We start from the raw sequence: 21,939 nt of genomic DNA on the forward strand, positions 1-21,939 counted from the left end.
ATACTTCCCACCAGCGCTCAACACCAGTCTGACCTCACACGCCTCAACTTACACCAACCATGGCACCGCCCACCGAACCCGTCCGAGAATTCTTCCTTCTGCCGGAGCTCCTCGAAACGTTGTTCCTCCTCCTACCGGCTCAAGACATCCTCCGCCTCCAACGCGTCTGCAAGCAATTCCGCGCTACCACCATCGGCTCGTTGAAACTCCAGCAACACCTCTTCCTCCGACCGCTCAAAGGCGAGACGGCGTGGCTGGTCGACATCACGAACCTACCGGCTGGGAAAGGCCCGTTGAGCTACAAGCACGAGACGCCGCTGTACGTCAAGGCGGCCGTGAGCAGGACGTCGAGGGAGTTCAAGAGTCATCACGGGATGGTGATTACGCCCGCAAGGCACAACCCGCTCTTCTCTTACTCCAAGCCGCCGTCTGATCACGAGGATCTTGATTCCAAAGCCGCAAAGCCCCCTTACATCGTATTGGAGATGCACTACGACCGTCTGCAATGGCTGAGGCAAAAGCACCACGTCGCGATGGAGATGTTCCTCACGAATCCACCGGTGCGAAAAGTCTCTGTCGACGCGATGCTGGAAGAGCCACCCGTCAAGCACGGCGAACAGAGCGTCCAAGAGATGCGGGAGAAGCCACTCGTCAAGCGCAGCGACAGGACACGGCATTCGCGACAACGACGGCTTCGCGCTTATCAGGAGATACCGGTCGCGTCGAAGAAGCACGCCAGTTTCGAGGTTTCTGAGTTGGGTGGTGTTACGCTTGGACACATTGTCCATGCGTTGGGAAAGCTGAAGGACAGGGGAAGGGTGGGGAGTATGAAGATTTACCCGAGCGGTGTCATGATCGTCGACATGGAGGACGAGGAGCTTGTGCGAGCAGAAACGGAGAAGCGGCAAGCTGGCGTGGTGCGGGAAGGTGAAGTGGTGGAAGCCAGCTCGGCTTGAATGTTTTGATTTCGTGTTGGCTGTCCCCTCATGCTCGTGTGCAATGCACCTGGCATTGCATATTAGCTACAGCTGCAATCATTGACATCAGCACCATTGTCATGTGCTAGTGTGAAATATCATCATCTAAGCATGTTCGTTGCACCGCAGCCGCTCAAAGCCTTCCAGCTGTACCGAACATCTCAAGCCACACTGTCCGGCGAGGCTACCTGCCGTCTCATACCCTTTTCCGTGTTGCAGTATGCCTCTCAGTCGAAAGCAAGATCATTCCCCATCTGCTTGGCCACCCTCGCCCCGTTCACCGCCAGCTCATCAGCAGCCGTATTACCCACATCCTTAGCATGCCCCTTCACCCACTCGAACTTCACCCCAGCCGGACCGCGCGCCCAGTGCCCACCAGAACCATCATTCTCCTTTTCCTCGTCGTCCACGCGATGCGCGTTCAGCCTGTACCGCTCCTCCAGCATGTCGATGATCTTCGTCACGAGATCCTTGTTCTCCACCGGCTTGTTGGAGGCGTTACGCCAGTCGTTGATGCGCCATTTGACGAACCATTCGGTGCAGCACTGGATGGCGTATTTGCTGTCTGTACAGATGACGATCTTGCGGTCTCGGGGTGCCACTTCCAGGGCGCGGAGGATGGCCGTCAGCTCGGCCCGTTGGTTGGACTGTTTGGTGCCTGTGAGCGGTTCGCTGAGATTGCGCTTGTCGAGTGGTCCGAAGTAGACGCCTACGCCGCCTATAGCACCCGATTGACCGTTGGAGAGAGCTGAGCCGTCAGTGTAGATGCGTATTGCGGCGTCTTTTACGTGACCCGATGCTTGGTACTTTGTTTGTGCCATCTCATCGGCGATTTTGTAGCGTGCAGTGCCTGTGGTCTTGTCGAGGGTGATGGTAGGGTCGAAGTTGTCTTCAGCACCCGCCGGCAGAGGTCCATCGCCGGGTTCATACTCGCCACCTTCGAGACCTAGGTCGGAGAACTCCTCTTCCTTGATGCCATTCTTCTTGCCCTTGCCAGTTTTCGCCTTCTTCGCGTAGTTGCCAGCATCCGGTAGCTCTATGCTGTCCACCGTCGTGTCGCCATTCGCCAGGTGGTTCTGCTGACCTTCCGCCACGAACAGCTCCGCTTCCATCCTCGTCTTGAACACCTTGTGCTTTGGTCCCTTCCACCCTGTGATCTGCTCCAGCACCTCCGGCCATGACGTGTACACACCCGGTACCCTCCCTGACTGCACCCCGTAGAACTTGCCTCCCGCCGACCCAGAACTGCCACTCGCTCCTGGTTCGTTGTTGACAAATGCTTGAGCATCAGTGAGTGAGGTGAACGACTTGAACGACGCCTTGGGGAAGCCTTTGACTTGTTCGAGGCACTCAGCCCAAGTGTGGTAGATTCCCGGCTCTTTTCCAACGCGGACGGCGTAGAACTTCAGCGCGGCCTTTGACTCTCGCTTGCGCTTCGTGCCAGTGGGTGCTGGTGTTTCGGGGGTCGGAGAGACGGCAGAAGCCTGCATGGCGGTTCCGTTGGAGGGAGCGGTGTTGGTTGGGCTAGTGCCATTGACAGATGTGAAGCCGTTCATGCCCTCCATATTGGCGAGTAACAACGACCGCGGTGGATGTGGGCTGAAGAAGCTGGAAGGCAGTAACGTCCGACTTCGCCGCTTCGGCAACCCCTGTACCCCGTCCGCCTTGCTTCGTAGCCCGAGTCTGAGCAGCTGTTGAAGGAGTCTCAGAGTGGCGGTCGAGAGTGTTGTGATAATGAGATGGACTTGTGAACAGAATGGAGGTGAGGGAGTAGGAAACGGTGCGGGGGCCGAAAAGGAAGGCAAGGGAGGGTGGCAGAGAGGAGGTGGAGCCTACGGAGGTACTGGTCCCGGCGGCTTTCGCGGGAGGGAGGGGTAGGGGCTAGATTCTCCAGGGTTCCCTACAATTTCACCCCATCCACTCCACTCCATCCTGTGGCAACACGTGCTCGACCGCATGTGGAAGGAGCATTTGCATACACCAAGCTTGATTTAAGAAGGAGAGGAAGAGAGACGAAGGTTACATTCGTCTTAAAGACTTCCGAGCTTGGCAAGAGCTTCAAGCTTCTGACTTCACCTGGTATCGGATTTCAATCGTAGTATCTCTACAGGGTAATTAGCAGGCAACGGTACCAGGCGCTGGTGGCCATGATATAGCGATGTTCGAAGTGAGTCTGTTAAGGGAAGCCAATTGAATATTTTCTTACACATGTCAGACACACCGCGCCTCATCTCGCTACAGACTCCGCCTTCACCGTGCCCGGTCGGTAATCTTAAGCCCGCAGGAACTTGTCGAGATCCGAGCAGCCCAGCGGACGTTCGAGGGAGCGTACATACGAACCAGCTTGAGCCAGTTCTCATTCGCGTTGATCGTACTCAAGATCTTCACGAGCGAGTTCTACAGTATCGGTATGTCTTCGTCGGGGGCGCTTGGTCTCCTACAAACGCTGATGGACATCCGCAGGTGCATTGTTCGCCGTATATGGCGCAGGCGTGCTGGCTGTGAGTGCTTTCAGGAGAATGCAAGGCAACCGGCAGTTCTTCAGCGAGGTCGGCGAGGATGGGCTGAGCAGGAAACGGTAGGTCGACACTCTATTGGACAGCCCCGGAACTCTCTACGTTCAGGACTGATGTCTGCTTCAACAGATTCCGGACTAGTGGCAACGTGGTCGTGGTCCTGACCAGCCTCAGCGTAGCCGCTTATGTCTGTCTGCTGGTCTTGACGCTCCGGTTGGATGCATGAAGTCGTGGCCATATCAGCGAGGTGATGGAGATGATCTACGACGACTCGATGATGAATTTTTGGAGGGGTCTATGTTAATGAAATGCTTCAAGCCTGCAACGACCCCATGACCAGCAGCAGCTCAAGACTCCGGGAGACTTTCACTTCTGCGAAGTCTGTCAGCACTGGTATCCTCAACGCGTTCCACGGTCCTTACTTTCGACATGTCCTTCCTTCTACTCGGCCCTCGATTCAGCAACCGCCAGTTCCTGCTCCCTGTCCTTCATGATACTCCTTCTCCGCCTCGATCTTCTCCTCCCAAGCCTCCAGGATAGCTGTCGACAAAGCCTCCGAGACCTCAACTCTGGAGGGCTATGTTCGGAGCAATCGTCGGAGTGGTCGAATTGAAGTTGTTGTGATGAGATTTGGGTGAAAGCGGTGGGGTCGGCGTGGATTGAGGCGAGCGGTGTAATGTTGGCTGCGGAATCGGTGAACTGAGCGTTCGAAGTCGAGTCGTGCTCGCTGTAGACGTAGGATTTGGGACTGTAGACGAAGATTCCGGATCTTGGATATGAATGAGCCGAGACCAGCAAATATCCCAATAACTCCAATGCCAACTAATGCGGTAACAATGGCTGGCGTATAGTGGTGATAGTTAGCGCTGATCCTCCAGATGTGAAGCATGTTGCAACTCACCAGCATCCACAGGATCCTTTTCCATCGTAGTTGCAACTGCTCAGTATGGTTTCCAGTGAAGGTGCCGGCGGCGTACTTATGTAAAGTGCAGCGCGCGAAGTAATGTGTCAAGCGAAGGAGAGAGCGTTTAGAGGTAAGCACAACAGCTCATCGAAAGGGCTTTTCAGCAAGAGGACTCTATCTCTTACCTGCTGTACTAAGGCTGCTGGCTGGATCAAAGATGCATTGCCGCTGACCGGTTGACATTGGGGCAAGCCTTCTGTAGGACATCATTGATCTCCAAGCCACCGTGGTCCAAACCCGTAAGGCAGCAGCTCCAGTATTCAATAGCCAAAACGACGTCTTGGGCACTGCTCGCTGCTGCTTTTGATCCTGCCTGTCCAAGTACCGTCGTTGTTTCGCCCACCGGTAACACCTCTCATGTTCGTCTCCTCCAAGATCCGCACCTGAGGTACTTTAAGCGGTACAATCAGATCTGCAAACCTGCTTTCCGCCTAGGCCATCGATGTCGCAACTTCCACTCTCGCCTTCTCACCATTGATCTCCTCTTCCCAAAGCTTCAGTATGGCCGTCTTCACGACTCCAGAGTCGGTCTCAGGATCGAAAGGACGTCGACTTCCATTGTCCTCTTGGAAGTAACAGCGCAAGCTATTGAAGTCAAAGCTCACCATGCCGACAACTCGCTGCCGTTCTTCTGCGGTGGCGCAAATGCATGGATACGAATCGAGATAAGAGCACGTGGGGCTGCAATGATGGATGGGCAAAATCAAGCATCGGAGGAGGTTACTCACGAAGCTAGGTGTGTTAATTCCACCCATGCAGTCGAGGTTTCCGGTCAGACTAAGGCGGCGGAGTCTGGTAGCACCGGACAGCATGTGGGTGGTGAACGACGTGCTGTATGCGACGATGTCACCAATCTCAACATCCTCGATGAGCTGCACCCCTGGCTCCGACCTGGCAAGGAAGTATGCGAGCATTGTAGAATTCGGGAAGCGGAAGCGGTTGCAGCCGTAAAGTACCGGATGGGCCTCTGCATAGACCTGCTTGCTGATGCGGAGAACGGCAACTGTCAGACCATGTGGAGCGTAGCGGTTCTTCTTCTCCAGCTTGCTGTCGAACGTCTTTGCGGAGATATTGTACGATTGGGTTGGACGTTGGTGCTTAGTTACTAGGCCAAGGCCGAGCTTCCGCTCATGGGCTTTGAGTGCCTTCTCTGTTGCTGCTTTGTCGATGCGCCGGGTGACATCGATCTGTGGGCCGGTCACCAGAGCGAATTTGTAGATGTGTTCACGGAGTTCCGGGGGCAGCTTCATCAATGGGAAGATGTCGCGTCCTGTAGAGGCAGATTCATCGAGCTCTGACAGCAGCGCGTTGATGGCGTCGAGGCGGGCAGCCATCAGCCTGTCGAAAGCTTCGGCTTTTGTGGTTGCTTGTCAGCGTCTGGGGGTATGGCTGGGGTGGGAGCACGTACTCTGGGCTTGCGTGGTCATGGCTTGACCAGCCATCGCCATCACAGGCGATTTCGAGGGCGGTGTGAAGAAGTGGTGATTGAGAGGATGTGATGTTATGGAGTCCGTGAGCTAAGGTTAACGGGGTAGGGGAGCAGGAGGTAAAGGGGAGCAGGAGGTAAAGGGGAGCAGGAGGTAGAGGGGAGGCGAGGCGAGATATGACGTGATAAGACAAACTAGTGTAAATTCACATGTTTTCCATGATGTAGAAGGTAAAAGAAACATCAAGCCAAAAAAGCTTTGGTCTTACCTCCTGCACTCTGTCTTCCCGCTCCGATGTCTGACCGACTGTCGCTGACGAATCGGACATAGAAAGAAGTAGCTCGCAAGGGACCCATGCCATCCAAATAAAACCGGCACACCACCTCAGGCAACACTCCTGGTGCTTCCCTTCAAGTGGCTGTCATCCCGTGGTACTGATCAGGCCTGCTTCCCTGCCCTGATACCCTCCTCCACGCTTCCTTCGCCTCCCTCTCCCGTCTTGTGCTTCGGCGCCTCGTGAAGTTGCTTCCACCATCCAATATCACCCTTGCCCTCTCTATGCTTCAACACAGCCCCGCGTGTAGCCTGGCTTACAGCTCTGCCAGTATCCTTCCCACCTCGGTGGTCGATCCTGCGCTTCCAGCTCCCCAAGATCGCCTTTCTTAGCATGCTTGCGTCTTCCTCATCTTTAGAGTCCAGCTCACGGTGACCCTCTCCGTTTGGGCAGTGAAATGGTGAATTGCCCATGTGTAGCGCAATCGTATCGACATAACGCTCCCGCTCTTCAACTGTGACGCATGTGCAGATATGCTCGGTGGAGCAGGAGCAGTTCGTCGCGCGCCTGTGGAGCGGGAGCAGGATCTTGTCGAGCTGAGTATTGGCCGCTTCCTTGATGCTGTGAATCGTCCCTGTTTGGTCCAATACTTTGATGTGAAGCCTTCGGAGTCCCGCTGCGTGCTCTAGCGCATGCAGCTTCACAAACGAGGTGCTCCAGAGGTTGACACCCTCGACGGAAACGCTTTTGAGAAAGTGCGCTCCATGTTTAGCTACAGCTGCGAACCTGGTGAGCGCCTCAGGGCTGATGAAGCGAAAGCTGTTGTTCCCGTACAGCACCTGGGCAGCTTCCGAGTGGATTGATTTGCTGAGGAAGATGATGGCTGGGTTGTGTAGGGAGCTGTATGATTGCAATTTCTTCTTGCGAAGACCCGTTACCTCCGCGGTGAGATAGTAACGCTTGTCTGGTCGTTGTTGTCGGGAGGCAGTGCCACGTTTTTTCGAAATGTCGAACGCTTTCACGATGGTTTCAGTAGCGGCCTTGTCGATGCGGTGGGAGATCTTGATGTCGCCATGGGCCACGAGTACAAACTTGATGATGATTTGTCGGACTGCTTGCGGCAGCTCCTCGAAGGCACTGGGGTGGTGCTGTGCAGGTGCTTCAGAATGTTGCTTATCTATTTCGGAGTCGTCGGCGTTTTGTGGATGGGTTAACATTGGCATGCCGGAAACTTCGGCAGCTACGTTAGTTCTGTTCGTGATAGTGTGTGTGGAGCGGCTGCTTAATCTCTTCGCTGCTGGCCATGGCTGTCTATGTCCCTATCTATTTTCTTCCTGAAATATCGAGTCAAAGTCCATGGAAGTGTTGTAAGTGTTCAGCCCATTGAGCAATCTTTATGCTGAGGTCGCAATCGTATGCCGTCTGTGCTTCGCCGCACGTGAGCCAAAGCCTATATCACATGTTATTGGCCGAGTGAAGCCGCGCCCTACGGTGAAGGAGCAACCAGGCGATGAGTGAGCAAAGGTCTTCAAACAGAGATACTTTCCATTCCGGTAGACCACCAACTCATAGGTTAAGGCAGACCCCAAGCAGCACTCATAGAAAGTCGTCGCCGCACCTGACCTCGCCACCAGGCTTCCTAGCCCAAATACTCAACGTGCTGCTCAACACCCACACGCCAGCCCACTTTGACATACGTTTCACACTTCTCTTCCGTACAATTCTTCACCGGGTCCTCGTCCAGCTTCATCTTGTCCTTGGAATACAGAGTGATCACCGTGCTGCCGCCGTAAAGAAACGCTCCAAGGCACTGACCTCGGCGGACAGCGACGCCTTCTTTGATGCCTGGATTGTACCGGATGCTTCCAACGAGCATGGCTCCGATGGCAATGATTGCGATGCGAGTACCCGAAGGCCGCTTCAAGATCATGACAGATCGACGGTTTTCGCAGAACACATCGAGCGTTCCCTCTTCATTGATCGCTTGCGGGTTGACGGTGTAGTATCTAAAGCAAGGTCAGCGGCATAGTTGTAGGCAGAGTATGCTGGAGATACAGACGTCCCGGGGATCTCTGTAATGCTTTCGACGGTACCGGCCACAGGCGCATGCCTATTGCCAATGTCAGCACTAAAAGCCTCCAAGGCAGATCGAGTAGAGGTCTGACCAGCGATGGTAGTCCTGCGGCGCGAGACGGTGGATGATGATAGGCCCTCCATTGAAAGTCTCCGCTAGTTGCTGAGAGCCGAGCAGTTTTGAGAGCGTGAACCCGAAGCCCTTGATCCAGTATTTCTGGGGGAAGAGTCAAATAATATTAGCAGGTACTAGGAATGCAGCAGAGTCAGGCTGGTTGCTGACGTACCGTGGCCATATCAGCAGTCGGATACGTCGTAAGCCTGCAGTCCGCGACACTGCTCACAACGCTGGTGCTGTCGGGCTCAGCAATGGGTCGAGCAGACTCCTTGATTTCGCGTGCAAAGAACTCGTTGAAGTTGCTGTACTTGCTCGGGTCAGGCTGGACCTGCGAAAGCCATTAGTATTAGTCTTCCATGCCCATCAACAAAGCCCCCATCTTGGTTTCGCGCTCAGGGACAATGCTCACCATGTCGCTCAACGAGTCTTGTAGATGGAAGCTCTCGATAAAAGGCTGAATATGGTCCTTACTCTCAGGACTGTCATACTGCTTGCCCATCTTCACGCTTTGGTCCTTGAGCATCTTCTGAGTACGCTCTCACTGCAGGATGTTCTCCTGCTCGCCTCCATAGTACAGCAGATGCATCCCCAGTCGCACGTAGATCGACATGGGCTCGAAAGTCTTTTCACCAGTCTGCCTGTCAAGAACATGGTTGCCAAGATGCCACTCGTTCTCGAAGTCCTCGAGGCTATCGTATGGGAAGACCGCGCGGAACCACGAATGCGCCTTTTCATGCTTTGCAGGTACGTGGAGATGCTCTTTGGGATTTGGCTCGACCTTGGACTTCTCGGTGATGTCGTTCAGGACTCTTTCCGTTGCATCTAGGTGCTCGTCATCGAGCTTTTTGGTTGCCGCCCATGACGTCCGGGAGACACGACCTTAGAGCTAGGGGAGGGGACGAAATGATGTCGATTAGGAGATTAAGTGATCAAAGCCGCAGGCGTGGGGGAGAAAGGAATAGGTAAGGCATAGACGGGGGAGGGAAGATGAAGCATACATATACTGTCATGCTTTGGCAAGCACATGGCCTCATCAGCGGCAGCAATGACGGGGAGGCACGCGGCTTCCGGCGACGCGTCTTCGATTGAGACGGTAGTACATCACATTGACCAGCACACAATTGCATGATCACAGCAGCTGCCGTATACAATTATGGCCCAAGCATGAAATGAACACCAAAAGTCAACATGAAAAGACGAGGTGACGTCTTGAAGGCGGAGCTCGGGCCTTCCGCCCTCAGGATCACACCCTTGGCTGCATCTCTGTCCAGCAACATTCGGGAAGGCGATGCACATGCGATCATTGCGACTACGCTCAGCGCTTCCAAGTACGCGATGGACACTGTACTGTGACGCCAGACCAAGGCCAGCATTTCTGTCAACTTCAGCGAAGAGAAGCGAACAGGGTCAGCAGACTACGAGCGCTCCGCGTCCGCAACAGCATGGAGGAGAGCAACAGAAGAAGACAGGATCTATACGACCGTTCACAGTCCTCGCGCTCTTCGTGCCGTTGGGCTACGCCTTGAGCTGGGCCACAAATGGAGGGAATGGAAGCACAGCGTCGTCGAGCGCAGATGGATTTGTGCGATACACTCTAGCGAGGAAGGAGGACGTGTCCTCAACATCAGCCATCTTTACCCTGGAGCCGGCGACATCTTCGGACTCGTTGGCGAGGAGGTCTGCCGCAGAGCGCGCAATCACCAGTGTTCAGATCAAGCAGCCGCAATTACAAATAGCCAGAAACTACACGTTGCTTCCATCCGACACTGGAACGGATTCTGCAAACTTGGACCTCTTGATACGGAAGGAACGCAATGGCGAGGTATCGGGCTACCTGCACAGGTTGCCTCTGGGTTCCGATATCGAAGTACGAGGACCAGTGGTTGACTTTGCGTTTCCTGAGGGTGTGGATGAGGTTGTATTCCTCGCAGGAGGCACGGGAATCGTGCCTGCCATGCAAGTGGCAAAAGCACTCGCGGGACAAGCCCGCATGCATGTGTTGTGGGCGAGCCGCTGTCGGCAGGATTGTGTTGGCGGCATCAGTGACACACCTCCACCTCAAAGCTGGACGTCTTGGCTGAAGGCTGGCATCTTTGGGTTTGACGCCGGTCAAGTAAAGGAAATCGAACACGACAGGGAGAGGAGCCGTGTAGTGTTGACGCTTGAGCAGCTGAAGCTCCTTCCTCCAAGCGGAAGGACAGCGCATGAATCACCTCAACTCCTCGTCGATTACTACGTCGATGACGAGGACACGTTCATACAGCCAGGGGACATCCAGCGGTCGCTCCAGTCAGCTTATTCCACCACTCAGCAGCCGGGTGGAAGAAAGCTGCTGCTCATCTCGGGACCCGAGGGCTTCATCAACTACTGGGCTGGACCAAAGCAGTGGTTGAATGGCCGAGAGGCCCAGGGCCCGCTCGGTGGTGTGCTGTCGACGATGAGCCTTGCCGGCTGGGAAGTGGTGAAGCTCTGAAGACTCGATGCTTCTCTCCTCCACCACGAAAGTTGTCGCCCTCGCAGGATATTTACCGCCCTGAACTCGAGTTTGATTTGGTGAGGCTGAAGGGAGACCTACGCGTTGCATTACACATGCTTCGTTCCGCAGACGTGCAGTCTTTCGACCGAGTTTTAATGAAGTATTTGAGGGCAAGTGAAGCACTTCTAAGCATCGGAACCAAGCCGCTCAGGACTTTTCGATCATGTATTTAGCGACCCACAGCATCCTTGTTTCAATGTCGTCCATTAAGCCGCATTCCTCTACTTTATCAATCTCTCGACCTTGATCAAACTCCAATGTTTTTGCCTTGACTCCATTGGCGCCCGATGCGATGGACGACGAGAAGTATGCTCAGGAACATGCAACGACCAGTTCACCTCTTCCCTCTATGAACGATGCCCGTGACATGTCTCCACTCGAGACAGTCCAAACGAACAACGTCCGACCAGCATGCTTCAAGTCGACCTTACAGGAAGTGTTATTTGTTCTGACAGCGACGATGGCGATCGCAATGGGCTCCCTCTTCACGGGTTCTGTGACGGTTATCTCATCCTTTGTTGGAAGAGATCTCGAGATGTCAACTGCCGAGATTACCTGGATCTCTTCTGCAGCGACGCTGAGCAGTGGCGCTTTCTTACTGTTCTTTGGCAGGATAGCGGATCTCTTTGGTGAGTACGAAAAATGCTGTTCATCTACACTGTTGCTGACAAGTGACAGGCCGCAAAATGCTGTTCGTTGGATCAATGTTCCTATACTCGGTATTCGCAATGGCGGCTGGCTTTGCCAAAACTCCCATCACTCTGGACATCCTCTCCGGCGTACTGGGTCTGATGGCAGCTGCTGCTGTACCTCCAGCGTCTGGCATACTGGGTGCTGCGTACGAGAAGCCGAGCAAGAGAAAGAACGCTGCCTTTGCTTGTTTCTCGGCTGGTAATCCCTTGGGCTACGTGTTTGGGACCATCTTTGGCGGTATCGCCGCCTACATATTCAACTGGCGTGCTACGTTCTGGCTGATTGCCCTCATCTTTCTCGCGTTCACAATTATTGGCATCTTCACGATCCCGAAGGACTGGACTGATAAGGAACCTCTCACTTGGCTGACAATCAAGCGATTCGACATTGTGGGCACTGTACTTACCGTCAGTGGGATCGGGATGTTCAGCGCGGCAATCAGTCTCGGAGATACTGCACCGCAGGGCTGGGGAACTGACTATGTCATTGCACTCCTGATCGTGGGTCTGTTCCTTATGGTCGCCTTCGTATTCTGGGAGCTAAGGTTCAAATACCCTCTGGTGCCGATGAACATCTGGAAGGACCGCGACTTTTCTCTCCTGCTCTCGATCTTGATGCTGGGCTTCATGTCTTTCACTCCCGCGAGCTTCTTCATCGCGCTCTACTTCCAGGAAGTCTGGAACATGTCGGCTCTTGCTGTCGGCGTCCATTTGCTGCCCATGGCCATCTCTGGCATCATCGCAAACATTGTCGCAGGATTGGTCTTGCACCGGGTCTCGAACAAGCTGCTGATGCTTATTGGCACTTTGGCGTATTTCATCGCCTTCATACTGCTCGCGCTCAACCGCCACTCAAGCTCTTACTGGGCTTTCTGCTTCCCGGCCTTCTGCATCATGGTCATTGGCGCCGACTTCGAGTTCAACGTGGCAAACATGTACGTAATGAGTTCGATGCCACCGTCGCGTCAGAGCGTGGCGAGCGGGATCTTCCAAACAGTGACCAAGCTGTGCATGACCCTGGGCTTCGGTGTTGCCACAGCGATCTATAACTCCGTCGGCAAGAATCCACAGCTAGCTTCGTACTGGGATAAGCGCACGCAGCCGTACACGGCGACTTTCTGGTTCGCTGTGGCGTGTTCCGGGCTGGCCGTGTGCCTGGTGCCGTTCCTGACAATAGGGACACAAGGCGGGAAAGCGAAGGCTTCGGTGCCGAGTAGTGCATCACCTTCGATCCAGGAACCAGTCCAGAAGGATGGCAAAGAAGCGATAGCGGATGGTGCAGACCCTTAAACGCAGCCTGCCGCGGACACTCAAATGCTGACTTGAGACTCCGAGGTGCTGAAGCGAGGCGCTGGATGCATCCGAATGATTTTTGCCACATGGCTCGTGGTGACGGGCCGTACATCAACCCGCTCGATGAAGTCCACTGACCGGATCATCAACGCGGTTGATCTCTCGAGGACAGCGCTTTCCGGCCGCCAAAGGCACAAGACAATCGAGTGCGACGTCTCCAAGACAAATCGTGATGTTGGGCGATGAACGGTTCTCACGCACAGCATGCACTGAGTCGGCTTTGCAGTTCCTTCCAAGGCCCCTCACTCGCGCTCCCTTGGGCGACATTCATCGATACTGCTTGGACAGAGTTCTCCTTGTCAAGCAGATTGTCCACGAAGCTGCCCAGCTCGGCTACCTGGTTCTCGCTGGATAGTGCAACCTGTGTCTCCAAGTTGGGACTCCAGACGATATCGCTCGTTTTAATTACAGTCCCCAAAGCGGCGCTCATACCTTCTCCAACTGCCTTCGTGTCGCTTGCACCACAATAGGCCACGATGTTACCCTCATCGTCCTCGTCGAGATCTGTGACATCAACTTTGAGGGCTGCCTCTAACGCGCTCTCCAAGTCGATGCCTTCTTTTGGCTCGAGAACGACCTTCCCTCTTTTCTCGAACAGATATGAGCAAGGTGTCGCACTTCCGCCTGCATCTTTCATTGCGAGCCTCACATCCGCGAGCGTCTTAAGCTTAGAGTCTGTCTCACACTCCACAATTACTGCCACGTTGTTCGGTAACATCCCCTCCACCATGACACTCTCAAGATTCGCGCCGCTCGTGCTCTTCCCTTGACCTCGCGCTATTGCCGCTTCGATAGACGCCTTCGCAAATCCCTCTCTCTTGGCTTTAGTAACAAGATCGGCCAGTCGCGGGTTCATCGACGGCTCAGGGCCGAATAGCTTCGAGGCGGTGGTGATCTCTTGGGCAAATGCTGAGCGTTGGCGGTTCTTTCTGGCATCTGCCACGCCTTTGTCGTGCTTAATCTTCGACCAGCGGTTGTGGCCAGATTGTAACGGCGCGAAAGCAGTGAACGGTCGAGAGTGCTGCCGGACTGCTCTTGAACAGAATTTATGCCTAGCGGCACAAGCCGGTATAGACCCGAGGCCTCTGCTGGGAGTCATGTGAAATGCACTGATATGCATATGTGGTGTAACCATCCCTTGCATGTGATAGTCGCCAAAAAGGGAAGTCAGATATATTTAGAGTTTGCGGCGAGGCGGAGGTGAGGTGAATGGACGGTAGGAGAGACTTCAACATCCACCGCACATTGCTCCTTACTCTGTCATCCGAACAGCTCCAAATCAGCGAACAGTGGTCTACTATGGTCAAAGATTATGATGTCGAGCTCACGTCCCGACACCCCTGCGCAGCGGCCAGGCACACCGGCCACAAGACCGGCATCTCCTACCAAGGACACCACTTCGAACGGACAGCCACAGCCTTTCCAATTAGACGTGGCTAAGCTACACAGCTTACCTTCGGAGCAGCAGGATCTTTACCTTCTCAGCTTCTCCGCAGACCTCGCAAGCCATGTCGAGTCCCTGGACTCAGACGGCGCGTCAGCAGAACAGACCGCGATCAAGAAGGAGCTCTTCCAGATCATAAACCTCTCACAACCTGCCCCGACGCGGGTCATACGAAGCAACGTAGGACGATGCTTTACGGCGATCTTCGGCAAGGGCAACAGGAAGCTGCTCTACGAGTCTATCAACGACCTGGTAGCAATCTTGAACGCTGGCAAAGAGAAGGATGCACGGTCGAAACATGCTGCGGCGTCTTCCCTTGGGGCATTGTTGGAGGCGGCCGGGGACAGTGCAATGAGTCTGTCGCCTCTGGCGTGCACTTCGGCGTTGAAGGCTCTGAAGGGCGCCTCGAACGATACTGGGTTGCGCGCCGCGATATTTCGAACACTAGGAAAGATCACCCTCGGTATCAAGGTAGCGATAGACGAGGATGTCGGGCGGGCAATCTGGAAGCAAGCGAGGAAGGCAGCCGAAGGGGACAGATCGTTTCTGGTACAACAGAACGCCTGCTGGTGCTTGGAACAACTGGTGCGCTGCACACCGTATTTCGACAACTCGAATGACTTCGAGAAGCTCCAAGGCGTCCTTGTGAGAGCAATGGATACGTCATGTGTCCCTGTACGGCATGCAGCAGCGTCTTGTCTTGCGGCTCAATTGGTGAAGAGCTTCTCTGGACTGGCCCAAAAGGAAGCTGTACCCACCATACGCAAGCCCAAGAAGTCCAAGAAGCAGGTCAAGGCTGAGGACTTGGACGATGAGATCGAGCGTACCTCGTCTCCCGTACCAGAGAAACCTGCAACTGCACTATCCTACAGCCTACTTGAAATGCTGCGGATCTTGTCAAACCACTACTGTCGACCGTCAAGCTCCAACAAGGTACGAGCTGGAATTGCAGTATGCTACATCAAAGTCTTGAAGTCTTTGGGCGAAGGTGTGGTCGAAGACAACTATGGAGACGTTGCACGACACCTCTTCACCGACGTGCTGAACTACGCTGGATTCGCATATGGCAACAAATACCGCATTCTCATGACTCGCAAGTTTGTGCGTGTCATACTGGAGCGTATCGTTGGACGCATGCTCGGCGAAACGGCCCAGCTAAACGCTTGTCGATTCTTGCTCAACAACATAATCAAGGACTACCCTCAGGCTGTCAAAGAGCGACCAGAACCGCATAAGCAGGTCCTCTTGGGTGCGGTCAGTGCGCTGACGTCGCTGATACAAGACCTGGGCGCAGCAACTGGTGCTCTCGCAGATTCTTGCCGGGAAGGCCTGCTTCAAGTGCTTCAGCATCCGAGCTTTACAGTTCAGCTACATGCTGCTCGTGCTCTGCGAGCTTTTGTTCTGGCGTGTCCGCAGCACCTCCTGCCTTCTGCAACCATTTGCATGAACAGCGTATCCCGCGAGATAGCTCAACTGGGGAGTCCTCGCCAAAGCCCAAGAAGATGTCTGGGCTATGCGCATGGCCTTGCAGCGATTATCAGCACTTCAAGCCAGCATCCACTGTACGGTTCAGTGGATGTCTATGCGCGAGTCCTGCAACAAGCTACAGCACTGCTCAAATCTGCCGGCAGCTCAGACCTCCGAGTGTCAAGTTGCCAGCTGCAGGTAGCCTGGATCATGATCGGCGGCCTGATGTCTCTAGGTCCCAACTTCGTGAAAATACACTTGTCGCAGCTTATGCTGCTCTGGAAGAACGCACTACCAAAGCCGATCAGCAGAGAGAATGTCAGCCAGAGGAACATGCTTGAGCAAAGCTACTTGGCACACGTCCGCGAGTGCGCCCTGGGTGCCATCAAAGCCTTTCTCACTTTCAACCAACGTCTTCTGACGACTGATGTCTCGAAACGCTTGAGTGTGATGCTGGAGAACACTGTGGCGTTCTTACAGAGCCTACCAGACAGGAAAACCAGCGACGAGCCCGCGAACCGCCTCTCAACTGCTCTTCAGTTACAAGACTACGAAGTCATGGTGCGGCGGAGGGTCTTCCAATGTTACTCTCAGCTTCTGAAGCTCAGCCCCGTCGGAAGCCTAGAGTCGACCGCGCATTCAACGATTCTGCCTCTAGCGGTCGCCTCGTTCTCCGATGCCGAGTTTTACGCACCCAGCTCGCTCAGCGTTGCTATTGCCAGTGCATCGGCCTCATTCGAGTCAATCTGGGATGTCGCGGACAACTTCGGCTTCGGCGTCACTGGCCTTGTACAAGGGTTGGATGTGCGGAATCCTGTCGACCGCCATATGCAGCGGCATTGGAGTAGTCGGGATGGGGATCTTGACTTCCTGGACCAGGCTGTTTCCTCGCCCATCATGTCGGCTGTAGAAAACGATGGCTCCTTTTGCTATCTCGGCACCATGTCTAACGACGAAGAGTACCCAGATCCTCCTGGCACCGAGACAGTCAACGCTGCAATAACCGTCTTTGCACTTTGCCTACCGTTGCAAGCGCCAAGAGTCCAAGAGAGCACCATCGAGCAGGTTACATCTTCTGTCAGTGCTAGCACATTGCAAAAGGACCCGGCGCGTAAGGCAGCAATTTCTGTCAACCTTGCATTGGCTTTGATGTCGGCTTGCAAGGTCGCAAACGGTGAAGCAGGAAGCGCAAAGGGAGAGCTGAGAAATCAGAAGACAGAGAAAGGCCTTCAGCATCTACTCCATGTCTGCCTTAAAGACACAGATGACAGCGTTCGACACATGGCGGCCGATGGTATCGGTCGACTGTGTTCCAGCTCAGGTAACGCCTTCACCGCAGCTGAGGTTACCTACTTGACAGAGACAATTGTCAAGAATCGTGAGCCACATGTCCGAGCGGGCTGCGCCTTAGCTCTGGCAGACATACACTCGCAGCTTGGTGGCATGGCAGCTGGCTTCCACATGAAGTCCATCGTTGGCATTCTGATGTCCCTTGCTGCCGACACTCATCCACTCGTCCACACGTGGGCACTTGACAGCTTAGCTCAAGTCGCAGACTCAGCCGGTCTGAATTTCTCCGGCTATGTCACGAGTGCCATCGGCATGCTCAGCCAGCTGTACATATTCGACAGCCACGGCGTTGAATGCGCTTCCATGGCATCGTCCAATATGTCAATGGGTTTGCCTGTGGTTGCAGCCGTGGCCCGAGGTGTTGATGCCATCATAAATGTGCTTGGACCGGACTTACAGGACATGACAAAGGTGCGAGACATGATCATGAATCTGGTGCACCTCTTCTCGAACGAGACAGAGATCCCAATCCTGCTCGAGAGCTTGCGCTGCCTCGAGCACCTGTCTCTGTACGCTCCTGGATACCTCGATTTTGCACCATACGTCCGGCGTCTTCAGCAAGACATTGAACATAGCAATGAAGAAATCTCATCTTCCGCCCTCCACGGACTGTTCACGATCATGAGGCGTGATGCGCCGGAAGTCGTTCGAACCGCCCAGCCTGGGCTCGAAGAGCGTCTGTGGGACTACTTGAATTCGAATCCTGACCAGGTTCATGCGCGACATATCTTCACCAATTGGCTGCAGCAGACGGGACCGAGCGATCCAGCCGGCTGGATTCAACGCTGCAACACTATCTTGACCAAGACCAAAGCGAAGGTGGAGCAGCCGAAAACAGCCCCAGTCAAAGACACAGCCGGCCCAGACCTGCAAGATGAGGAGGTCGCTGGCTTTGCGGCTGCAGCAGGCGTCAACAAGGACGAAGAGACGGCTGCACCTTCGTCTACACAAGAGCTCATGCGCTGGCAGGTGAGACTTTTCGCAATGGACTGTCTACACAGCCTGATTGGTATGATCAGCAAGGAGGCTTCTGTCAGCGTGGAAGAAAGTCCTGGTGAAGCGGCACTGCAAGACAAAGTAGCGGACGTCGTTCGCATCGCGTTTTCTGCTTCGACCGCTGGAGTGACTTCCTTGCGAGTAGTTGGTCTCCGAATTGTCGATCAGATCCTGCAGATGTTTGGCCGAACACCTGACCCAGACTTCCCCGAGGCAATGCTCCTGGAGCAGTATCAAGCACAGATCAGCTCCGCCCTCACTCCAGCATTTGCCGGTGACTCGTCTCCTGAGCTGGCAGCAGAAGCCGTCAATGTCTGTGCTACTTTCATAGCAACAGGCATCGTTACAGACATTGATCGAATGGGCCGCATCCTCAAGCTGCTGATTTCCGCGCTGGAGAGCTTCTCCAAAGACTCAGAGACTGCTTCCATTGGAGATCTGAAAGGTCTCAGCTCTAATGCGCAGGTGATGGTTCGGATGGCTGTATTCTCTGCATGGGCTGAACTGCAGATTGCGAGTGGAGAGCAACAGTACCTGGTCAACGTTGTGAAACCGCATATCGCCCAGCTGGTACCGCTTTGGCTGAGCTCTTTGCGGGAGTACTCTCGCCTTCGGTTTGAGCCCGACATCTCTGCAAGCACTGGCAACCCACCATCAGGCGATCTGGACGCCGTGTACGCCGCACTGAACAGACAGACCTTGCTGAAGTTTTATCAAGACTCTTGGCTTAGCCTCGTCGACGCCATCGCCAGCTTGATCGACGAGGACAGCGACTTTGTATTCGACGCATTAGATGGCAAACACGCGCAAGCCGACGAGCCCGAAGAAGCGCAGCCGAACGGTGTCAATGGCATAATTCGCAAGAGCACTGGAATCAACTACAGAGAAGAACCGGTAGCGTTCTTTTTCGTCCTCTTTGGTCTTGCTTTCGAATCTTTGGCCGTCCGCTCTAACGACGACGATCTCGTCACGTCGCAACGCAACCTCGACATTCTACAGGCTCTCAAGAAGATACTACGTCCTTCCGTGTCCGGCAACGCTGTTTACCAAGAAGTGGTCTTCGCGGAGACTATGGACTTGCTCGATCGCATGGTCTTGACGGAGAGCTTGGGCGTACAGGCCATCATTGTGGAGCTTGCTCGAAACCTTTGCACGGTCCATCCGTCCTCACGACAAGGAATGCAGACGCCGATCAATGGAGAGACGCTTTCGGACGACATCGAGCAGCTCTTCGAGCTCACGCGTATCATTGTCCTGGTGCTTGCTGGCCTAATACCGGGTCTATCTGACACGCCGACATCCGCCAAGCTTGAGACCTCTGAAGAAGCTGTTGGCCTCGTTCGCAACGCGCTACAGGCTCTCGTAGACGTTTCGGAGGTCTTTCCATCGATCATCAAATCCGACCTGCACGCCACGATTCTGCACATCTTCGTCACGATACTCGGCACTGGTGTCTGTCAAGCTGGAGTGGTGCCCCAAGCGCTGCCTGTCCTCAGGCGTTTCATAGTCAGCATTGCTCATGACGACCGGACGGGAACCCGCCATCAGCTTAGTAATACGCTGTCACGGATGATGCTCATATTGAGGAACGCCCAGAAGAGGGAGACTGAGGCCAGCTTGCCCTGCGAAAAGAACACGTTGCTCGCAATCACCGTCTTGCTAACAGCTGCACCAAACGATCTTCCGGAGACCGATCCGACGGTGCTTAGATTCGCTGCCGAGCTATGCGAATGTCTGGAGAGCCCGATGACAAGTCGTGTCGCCGCTGGCTGCATCCGCACGCTGCTGCTGGCTAATGTGACGGTGGAAACACTTTTGCCCCAAGCGATCACGTTCATCTCCACTCCATCGAATTTGGAAGGAATGGACGACACCAAGACCATCATGGCGCAAACCCTCTCAATGTACGCGGCGAAGTTGCCAGCCGAACGGAAACCCGCGGCTGTGGCGCTCTTAATCCAGACACTGCTCGTGCGTGCTGTTACGGATGGCTCCAAGATCTATCCGGAGACAGCGAGCCGCCTCCTTGAGTTGGCCACCACTGATAATGCGGCCTTCCGAGCTGTTGTTGGGTCTATGGATGGTGATCGCCGTCGCGTACTGGAGCAGATTCTCAAGTCCGGGAGTGTCGCAAGGAGAAACAACAGCGATTATGGGACGGATCATGAGCCGACGATAGCGTTGAAGATGAATTTTGGAGCCTAATGAGCTACGACGAAGACGACTTGTATATATGCCAGCCTTCGTTTCTACAATGGCCTTCTATGGAGCAACGCTTCGAGCACTGGCAGGCAACATTGCTCTCGAGCTGTGCCCGAGGATGGGCCATCTCAGATCAGCCATGTCGAATTGTATCGCACCAAACCTCTATGGCTCTCTGTTTCTTCCTGACAGGTATGTTTCCTTGGTTTCTCCCAGTGGTAAGCTTTCTTTTTTGTTCGTCTCAGCAACTGCTCGTCAATACAGTGTCCTCCTTCGTTTTGTTCTCATGCACTTGCCACGGTCGCGCATCAAAGGCTGTGTCTAAGCGTTTCCTTTTCTCTTCCCAAGAGTGCGTTGTCTCCTTTGAGCTGCCACTGAACAGGGCAAACGACCAGCTGCGGCGGAAAAGCAATTGCCTCATATATGAGGTGATACTGATGCCGCCGTGAGCTCGTCACAACCCACATCATGGCCACATCGAACGTACACCACGAAGCGCTTGTGGAGGAACTCACAGAACTCATGAAGAGCGGCAAATACACTGACCTAACCACCAAGTGCGGAAACCGCGAATGGCATGTTCACAAGGCGATCGTGTGCACGGCATCCTGTGTCATTGCAACAGAGTGCGATGGTGAAATGAAGGAAGGGCTGTCAGGTGTGATCGAACAGGAAGAATTTGACGAAGAGACGGTGGACAGAATGATCACCTACGTGTACACGCGGAGCTACACAGTGAAAAGCGACCATCCAATGTTCGGATGCTCGAGATCCAAGGGTTCTGAGCCTTACATTCTGGGCTCTTGCGATCCTTCTTCGGAAACAGGCTGGAGGCCAGAGGACGACGGCATGCGATGGGAAGACAACGGCGAGTTGAACCGCGCTCTCATCGCCCACGTCGATGTTTATGCCATCGGAGACTACTACAACATCCCAAGCCTCAAGCCTTCGCTCTCGAGCGCTTCAAGCTAATCAGCGGGGCGTTCAGCCGACACGACTACAACAAACTGATCAAGGCTGTCTGGGAACAAACTTCTTATACCGACCAGCAACTCCGCACCGCTTTGGTGCAGCAGGCTGTAAATTTCCGCCACAAGTGGATTTTGACCTGCGAAGACTACGATGCCAACTTTGCCCTGGAGAAAGGCGCGCAGGAATTCATGTTTGTGGTCCTGCGGAGAGTCTGTCGAATAGAGGAAGATGAGAGGTTGAGGATGCACGAGGCTGCTGAGGCGGAACGACGAGAATTGCGGCTCGGGCAGAGATTGGGTGGTAACGGGGCAGCAGCAGCAGTCCTTGGGTTCCCATGAAGGTACGGTGTGTTGCGTGACGGACAGCCTTCATTGCCGAATTCATCAAAAGTGTATTTATCCCTTGATGCCGTTGTTATCGATCAAACCGGCGTGCATGTCTCCCAGCATCCAGCATCGGCCAACCCTGCTTGCCCGCTCCCCGCTCGAATAACTACCTGCCGCAACCAGTAACGCCGAACAATGAGATAGAGGAGACCTATCCACAACTCCAGACTTGGATTCTTCTTCATCACTGTG

At 54.4% G+C, this 21,939-nt stretch overlaps 10 protein-coding genes across 10 annotated transcripts; 5 read left to right on the forward strand and 5 right to left on the reverse strand.

Annotated features, from left to right (window-relative positions):
* Positions 1-59: 59 nt before the first annotated feature.
* On the forward strand, positions 60-956 carry LTR77_002742 (uncharacterized protein; the record flags this gene model as incomplete). The annotated part of the gene is made up of 1 exon (XM_064800001.1): positions 60-956. One exon carries the CDS (start codon positions 60-62, stop codon positions 954-956), a length of 897 nt encoding a protein of 298 aa, XP_064661340.1.
* A 248-nt stretch (positions 957-1,204) lies between these two features.
* Positions 1,205-2,542, reverse strand: LTR77_002743 (uncharacterized protein; the record flags this gene model as incomplete). The annotated part of the gene is made up of 2 exons (XM_064800002.1): positions 1,205-2,127; positions 2,170-2,542. The coding sequence occupies 2 exons, from the start codon at positions 2,540-2,542 to the stop codon at positions 1,205-1,207; spliced, it is 1,296 nt and encodes a 431-aa protein (XP_064661341.1).
* Positions 2,543-4,888: 2,346 nt separating this feature from the next.
* LTR77_002744 (uncharacterized protein) lies at positions 4,889-5,905 on the reverse strand (the record flags this gene model as incomplete). The annotated part of the gene is made up of 2 exons (XM_064800003.1): positions 4,889-5,811; positions 5,866-5,905. The coding sequence occupies 2 exons, from the start codon at positions 5,903-5,905 to the stop codon at positions 4,889-4,891; spliced, it is 963 nt and encodes a 320-aa protein (XP_064661342.1).
* A 417-nt stretch (positions 5,906-6,322) lies between these two features.
* LTR77_002745 (uncharacterized protein) lies at positions 6,323-7,381 on the reverse strand (the record flags this gene model as incomplete). Its single annotated transcript, XM_064800004.1, has 1 exon — positions 6,323-7,381. The coding sequence occupies one exon, from the start codon at positions 7,379-7,381 to the stop codon at positions 6,323-6,325; it is 1,059 nt and encodes a 352-aa protein (XP_064661343.1).
* Positions 7,382-7,797: 416 nt separating this feature from the next.
* LTR77_002746 (uncharacterized protein) lies at positions 7,798-8,872 on the reverse strand (the record flags this gene model as incomplete). Its single annotated transcript, XM_064800005.1, has 5 exons — positions 7,798-8,164; positions 8,218-8,268; positions 8,324-8,448; positions 8,519-8,677; positions 8,759-8,872. The coding sequence occupies 5 exons, from the start codon at positions 8,870-8,872 to the stop codon at positions 7,798-7,800; spliced, it is 816 nt and encodes a 271-aa protein (XP_064661344.1).
* A 57-nt stretch (positions 8,873-8,929) lies between these two features.
* Positions 8,930-10,822, forward strand: LTR77_002747 (uncharacterized protein; the record flags this gene model as incomplete). The annotated part of the gene is made up of 2 exons (XM_064800006.1): positions 8,930-9,093; positions 9,709-10,822. The coding sequence occupies 2 exons, from the start codon at positions 8,930-8,932 to the stop codon at positions 10,820-10,822; spliced, it is 1,278 nt and encodes a 425-aa protein (XP_064661345.1).
* A 523-nt stretch (positions 10,823-11,345) lies between these two features.
* On the forward strand, positions 11,346-12,867 carry LTR77_002748 (uncharacterized protein; the record flags this gene model as incomplete). The annotated part of the gene is made up of 2 exons (XM_064800007.1): positions 11,346-11,514; positions 11,564-12,867. The coding sequence occupies 2 exons, from the start codon at positions 11,346-11,348 to the stop codon at positions 12,865-12,867; spliced, it is 1,473 nt and encodes a 490-aa protein (XP_064661346.1).
* A 256-nt stretch (positions 12,868-13,123) lies between these two features.
* LTR77_002749 (uncharacterized protein) lies at positions 13,124-14,029 on the reverse strand (the record flags this gene model as incomplete). The annotated part of the gene is made up of 1 exon (XM_064800008.1): positions 13,124-14,029. The coding sequence occupies one exon, from the start codon at positions 14,027-14,029 to the stop codon at positions 13,124-13,126; it is 906 nt and encodes a 301-aa protein (XP_064661347.1).
* Positions 14,030-14,245: 216 nt separating this feature from the next.
* Positions 14,246-20,392, forward strand: LTR77_002750 (uncharacterized protein; the record flags this gene model as incomplete). Its single annotated transcript, XM_064800009.1, has 1 exon — positions 14,246-20,392. The coding sequence occupies one exon, from the start codon at positions 14,246-14,248 to the stop codon at positions 20,390-20,392; it is 6,147 nt and encodes a 2,048-aa protein (XP_064661348.1).
* A 465-nt stretch (positions 20,393-20,857) lies between these two features.
* LTR77_002751 (uncharacterized protein) lies at positions 20,858-21,699 on the forward strand (the record flags this gene model as incomplete). The annotated part of the gene is made up of 2 exons (XM_064800010.1): positions 20,858-21,292; positions 21,328-21,699. The coding sequence occupies 2 exons, from the start codon at positions 20,858-20,860 to the stop codon at positions 21,697-21,699; spliced, it is 807 nt and encodes a 268-aa protein (XP_064661349.1).
* Positions 21,700-21,939: the final 240 nt, after the last annotated feature.

The sequence above is a fragment of the Saxophila tyrrhenica genome (assembly GCF_035928015.1).
Source record: "Saxophila tyrrhenica strain CCFEE 5935 chromosome Unknown scaffold_4, whole genome shotgun sequence".
Lineage (NCBI taxonomy): Eukaryota > Fungi > Ascomycota > Dothideomycetes > Mycosphaerellales > Extremaceae > Saxophila > Saxophila tyrrhenica.